The sequence below is a fragment of the Lactuca virosa genome, chromosome 8, assembly GCF_052849685.1.
Source record: "Lactuca virosa cultivar CGN04683 chromosome 8, Lactuca_virosa_CGN04683_v6, whole genome shotgun sequence".
NCBI lineage: Eukaryota > Viridiplantae > Streptophyta > Magnoliopsida > Asterales > Asteraceae > Lactuca > Lactuca virosa.
In genome coordinates, this window is record NC_136433.1 from 191,388,132 (window position 1) to 191,394,300 (window position 6,169).

The following is a 6,169-nucleotide window of genomic DNA, read 5'->3' on the forward strand; positions in this document are numbered from 1 at the left end:
AAATTACCATTAATTTGTAAGAAAAACGTTTAAATGAGAAGATAGAATTAAATATTGAAAAAATTGCATCAAAATCATCGCTCACTATTATTCTTTTTCTTTAAAAATTGAAAGGTGAAAAGCTAAAGATAATCATATATCGCCTTTTACTTTTCTTTCATGTTAGAGACAAAAAATCAATGTCAAAATATTTCCAATAATTTTTTACTTTTCTAAAAAAATACAAATGATTATTGGTAGATAGTGAATTTTCAATTTTGAAACCTCACATCTTATTACCTTAGTAAATTAATTATCATTACCGAAAGTATTGATATATGTCAAACACAGTGATTAATCAAAAGTATTGATATGGGAAAAGTAACTACCAAAAAAACTAAAAAGTGTTCATATACAATTTTTATTGTATCATAAATTTGGGCAGTTTTCCTTTAGTAATTCAATTACCCTTTGAGACAAACTCTCAGCAAACTTTCCCAACAATGGTTCAAACCCTGGGATTTCCACTTTATCTCCCCCACATGAACTCACAATTTTCGCAATTTCATTCACGTTTTTTGCAATCGATGGAAGCATTTCTGCTGCCTCACTGTAAAAATTACCTTCTTGTCCTTCAAGATTCTCATGTGTTAGTTTAGAAAATAAGTCGAGGGTAGTCTTGCTTGAGACTTCTAATGTTTTTAATGCTTCTTTACAAGCATCGAATAATGTGTTTTGTTTTTCGTTTCTTTTCATGTCATTATCATCTTTTTGGTCTTTGATGTTTTCCATTTCATGTTCTGTTGTTGAGTTTGAGCTTCTTACCATGTCCTGCCAACATATACATAAATTTGTGTAAAAGACGGGAATGCCCTTCCCATCCTCATCATTAAAACTAGCCCTAGAGATCATAGCTAGACTAGTCAAGACTTAAGAACAGGTTGTATAATTTCTTTTTTAGACCCAACAAATCGTCGTTAAATGACCATTTTACCCTTTGTCATGGAGAATAGGAGTAATGTTTATCTGTATACCTGTTGATGTTGGGTATTACTACCCCTTCCGGAATCTTCATGGTCAGTTATAGAAAACCTTCCTGAATAGCTTTTTTTCATAGGCGTCTTTTGTTCCTTCATGAGGCTGTAAACACCGGGAGAATTTAATACATCTAAACATACAGTATGAATAGTCACCCATCGTTTATCCAACGCAAAGCTCCTGTACAAGGGCAAAACTGTAAATTCACTTGATGATTATTCTCTTCTCAATAATAATTAAAAAACAAAAAAAAATACCTGCAATCTTTGCTATTGCTCGCATCAGATGAACTTGTCGACAATCTCTTCCTTGAGTCTGTATTACTATTGTTGCGTGGTGTATGTAATTGTAACGCTAATGCAAAGTCCACGTCAGCATCTTCTACGCAAGTGCTAGATTTTGAGGGAGAAGAATGTTCAGATGATATCGGGTCCATGGGAATAACCAAAGGACTCGTGACTTTTGATTTTGCCCAGTGTGGAAGCCTGGATACGCTAAATCTGAACGCAGATGATGTCTGTTGTTGAGGGCATTTTAGGAAATTTGCACCTGTGGCTTGCGATCTGAGATACTTTTCTTTATTAAATTTAATTTGATTGACAGATGGGAGTTGAGTAATAGCACTTGGGGACAATGGGCATGAATTTCCATTCATTCTTTGCAACATTCTTAATGTCATAAGACTAGGAACTTTCCAAACAAATATACAGCTATCACTTCCTACCTGAAAAACAATCAATAAAGTTAATAGTAAGAAAAACGCAACAATTTCCTAAAATACCCTTCCACTTGAAGTTTTATATACTCACAGAGACTATATGCTTGCAGTCAGGTAAAAAAATGATGGCATTAATGGCATCACCATGCCCCATTGCACGTGCAACAATTTCTCCACTGGTTACATCATACATGCAGATAGATCTATCAGAATAAGAACACACCACATAGCTACAACTTGGGTCCAACACAACCTGAGGGGCAAATTCGTCATTAAATGAAATCAAATAAATTTATAAATCCATGCTGAAAATATAAAAAAATACTTACTTTTATTGGGTCCCCATAATCTTCACTCTGTTTAAATGATCTAATTACTTCCCCAGAAGCAATATCAAACATGTTTATCTTCTTATCCTATAGTATTAAATTAACTTGATCAATAAAAATAAAAAAAATAAATAAAAACTATTTCAATGAAAGTACATTGCTATTTCTTGCATTTAACAAATTTTCAATTCAAGTTTTTTTAAAGCTTACCTGTCCAAGGGTAACAGCAGTATGTGTGATTGGATCAATGGCTATGTCAAAAGTTCCATGAGATGTCTTTTGCTGATGTGAATGAGAAATATTATAATCATTGCTGATGTCAACATCACGGAAGATTAAAGACCTTGATAATAAATAAAAAAATACATTAAATTCAGAAGTAAAACACTATAAGATATAATACAAAATAGAAATTAGAAAATCACCTATCAGAAGTACAAGTAATAAGTTTGCTCCCATGTGAAATCAGTTGTACTGAAGTCACAGCAGATGAATGATCACCAACACTTGCAATCAGATCAAAACTCCTGAGATATGAGAAACAGAGAAAGAATATAAAGATTCAAATTCATGAATGGAAGTTTGAAGAACTATATCAAGGGTAAAAGTGACACAGGTCAAACCTGTTTACATCAAAAAGATGTATCATTTTATCACTCCCCCCTGAAGCAAGAAAATAGTAGCTTTCTAAATCCTGAGTAGAATCATTTTTCTTCTCAATTGGGAAGCTGAAATTCAAGGAAAGAATTTCTCCTTCATGAACATTCTGCAAGCCGAATAGCCGATCCATGTGATTATGGAAATTGGGAAAAAGGGTATATTTAAAAATTATAATAAGTTTATAATCTGAAACCTGTATGCATGTATAGTGAGATGTGTTTAGGTTAAAAATATGCAGGTTTCCATGAGAATCACCAGCAGCAAGATGCTTTCCATCTGAACTAACTGCCATAGATCGATACCCTTGAGTGAGAACACCTGATACTACTGATTCTCTTTCAAAAGTCCCACAACTAACTGCAGAGAAAAACAATGAATGAATTCACAATCAAACAAAGGAATTTGAATTTGGAGTAAAACCCTTAAAAGCATATGATGTTTGTTAGTTGTTAGTTGTTACCTAAACATGAAGTGGCAAGTGGTTCATTAATGGGAGGATGTTGATCTGTTGATAAAGATTGCAAAGCAAGATCCCATAATCTGATACTACCATCTGATGAACATGTTGCAAAGGAAACTCCACCAGTGCAACCTCTAGCAACACATGCAAGAGAAGAATCATGATTGTTTTCACATGAAAGATTCTTGATATCCCATATGCATCCACCATGTGAAACTAGCACACAACATTTGGTAGCCTAAACAACATAACAATTGATTATTGAATCGAATTTCTGTATAAACAGAGAAAAGAATGAGCAATTACCTCGTACTTTCCATGTATGTTCCAAATATAGAGACTGTGATCTCTGTAAACCACCACTGAGAAATAGAAAACATAAACATGATTCTTCATCTCTTTCTTGATTCTTGAAAAGTTAATAAAGTAGAAACATTACCAAGCTTTCTTGAGGTAGAAAATTGGCAAGCTATTGCATCTGGAAAGGTAGGCAGTTGTTGAATTCCCTCTTGAGAGACTTTTAATTGGCAGTGTGTATCCATTGTCATGTTATTTTGTTTTTGTTCACTATAATGCAAGTCTCCAGCATATTCAAGGGAACCATGAGTGTATAGTTTTACAACGCCATTATTGCATGCACATGCTATGAACTCTTGTGATGCTGATAATCCATAGCCTTTTTCAACCTAATAGTTTGATAATGATAATTATTATATACAATAATACAATAACAATACTAAGGCATTAGTGTCTAGATGTACATGCAACATCATTTACCTTTAGATCCACTGAATGTGTAATTGCCAACCCACCATGTAGAAGGCATAAAACACCTGCAAGCCAAAGAGGGAAAACAATTTAGATATGCAAACACAAAGTGGAACAGATTGAATTCATGAAAAAGGAATGCAAACAATCCACCTGAATCTGTTAAAGCATAAACAACTACAGGTTCACCACCCTTGACATCCACTCCATTCCCATTAGTCTTAAATGGAGATGTAGCAATAGCTATAAATGTGCAACCTTTTCGATGACCAAGATCAACAGTTTTTCCATGCATTGTTAGTGATACTGCTTTAGTTTTAGGTTGAGATTTTGTAGGAAGTCCAACTGTCCATACTTTCAAATGCCTCTTTCCAGCAGTCAATATGAAATTTGCATCTGCTGAAAAGGTAACTGATGCCACAGCAGAGAAAGATGAACATGCTTTCAGCTTTTTAACTAGTGTCCCACTTCGCCAATCCCAAAGGCATAGGTATCCATCTTGAGGGATTCCAACTGATACAAGATGTTTACCTGGATTTTTTAAAAGATCATATAGAAGAAGCTGCAGTTAATGAAGGAGCAGAATATTGAGAAACATGTTAGAAAAAGTATATTTAGAAAGATATTAGAGAGATAACTGACTTGTTTCAACTAACCATCAGGTGAGAAAGCCATGCAAGCTACACCATATCGATGGCCTTTAAGTTCTGGAACAGAAGCCATAGTTGCAGAGCTCCAGACTATTATGGAAGGTTGCTGTCCTGACTGTGAATGATGTAATTAATACAAGACAAACAAAGTATAAGTGCCAAATAGAAGTGAAATTGATATTCATTAAGCTATCACAAACAGAAGTTCCAGTCAACTACAGGATTATTTATGCTACAAAAGTCGAGCACAGTGTTCAAGAACAGTGATGGAAAAAGACCTCTCCAGCTGCAATGTAGCTTCCATCGTGAGAGACAGCAACACAGCTCAAAGGCTTAGGCGAACGATTGGACACCATTAGGTGCGATTGAGTCCCTAAATCAATGTCGTAAAGCACTACAACACACCCAGCCATATATACAAACTTGGAATTGGAAATGCTGGAAGCCAACCCGTTGCCATTCCTCACCGTTAATCCGATAATCTCTTCCAAATCGAACTGCAGATCTCAAAATACATACAAACATTTCCCAACAAATTACATTTTGAGTATTTCAGATGAAAACAAACCCTCGGACATAAATTATATCAAATGTGAAGCGTATTTGAAATGGATTAGAGCATGATGAATAGAAGAAGTGGGTAATTACCTTGGAAGAAGAAGTTTGGGGTTTCTTGAGTTTGCGATTTGGCTTCATGTTCGTGTTGAAGAACTGAAGGTAATGAGGGTTTTCAGTAGGTGTTTTATGAGTGAATGAAGCGGGAATTAAATGCAAATAAAAAAGATACTGCCCCACGTTTTATGGTTTTTGAATTTGATATTTTACCGTTATAACTTTTTTATTTTAAATGGTAAAAATATTTAAAAAAAAAAAAAAAAAAAAATTGATTGCAAAGTTTGCTTCATAAAAGGATTTGTTTGTCGTGAGACTATCAACACCAATAATCGATGTCAATTATAATTTTTTGTTTTATTTATCAGCTTTTCATTAATTTTGTCAAATGATATTAATTTAAATAATTTCTAATCATTCATCACTTTAAAAAATTATGAATTCTTGAGGGCATAGAATTCAATCTCGTCATAGGTCCATCATGTTGCTACCTTGTTTGCGAACGAAACGTGGTATCTTTATTTCTTTCATCAATCTTCTTTTGATAAGAAAAAAAAGAGAACTAGGAGATAACCCCTACATAAGTGTTTGCTTGCTTACCAAGCCATCCCCGCAAGCTTTAGTGGCGAGTTTATCTTATCATTGACGTGATTTGTTATAAAAACAACATTTCGCTCTAGTGGCCAGTTTATCTTTTTATTAAGTAGCCCATCATTACCCTCGTACATGTTTGATTTCATTCTAATATTACCCGTTGTTTTTTTGTTGGGTTGGTTGGAGTGTTTTAATATTAATGGAAGCGGTGAGATAACCGGAGGTGGCGATGCGAAGGGCGGAGACAACAGGAGTGTCGGTGTAAGTTATTGCTTCTTCCTTCTTCCTTGTCGAACCCCCCAATCTCTACGTCTTCGAATGTTTCTCTGATTATCGGAACAATGATCCAAAAAATTCAAGG

At 34.5% G+C, this 6,169-nt stretch overlaps 1 protein-coding gene across 2 annotated transcripts; it reads right to left on the minus strand.

The window, feature by feature from the left end:
* Positions 1 to 275: 275 nt before the first annotated feature.
* LOC145134510 (Transducin/WD40 repeat-like superfamily protein) lies at positions 276 to 5,355 on the minus strand. 2 transcript variants are annotated; one of them, XM_079069345.1, is made up of 17 exons: positions 5,251 to 5,355; positions 4,881 to 5,099; positions 4,609 to 4,717; positions 4,106 to 4,483; positions 3,962 to 4,017; positions 3,624 to 3,870; positions 3,491 to 3,546; positions 3,185 to 3,422; positions 2,918 to 3,081; positions 2,688 to 2,830; positions 2,490 to 2,591; positions 2,275 to 2,407; positions 2,065 to 2,151; positions 1,827 to 1,988; positions 1,275 to 1,741; positions 1,014 to 1,197; positions 276 to 810 (listed from the first exon to the last, which is right to left on the minus strand). In XM_079069345.1, the coding sequence occupies exons 1-17, from the start codon at positions 5,296 to 5,298 to the stop codon at positions 409 to 411; spliced, it is 3,195 nt and encodes a 1,064-aa protein (XP_078925471.1). In that variant the 5' UTR covers positions 5,299 to 5,355; the 3' UTR covers positions 276 to 408. The 2 variants fall into 2 exon arrangements, with proteins under 2 accessions (XP_078925471.1, XP_078925472.1); XM_079069346.1 differs by having other exon boundaries at positions 4,881 to 5,107; positions 5,251 to 5,290.
* Between the last annotated feature and the right edge of the window lie 814 nt (positions 5,356 to 6,169).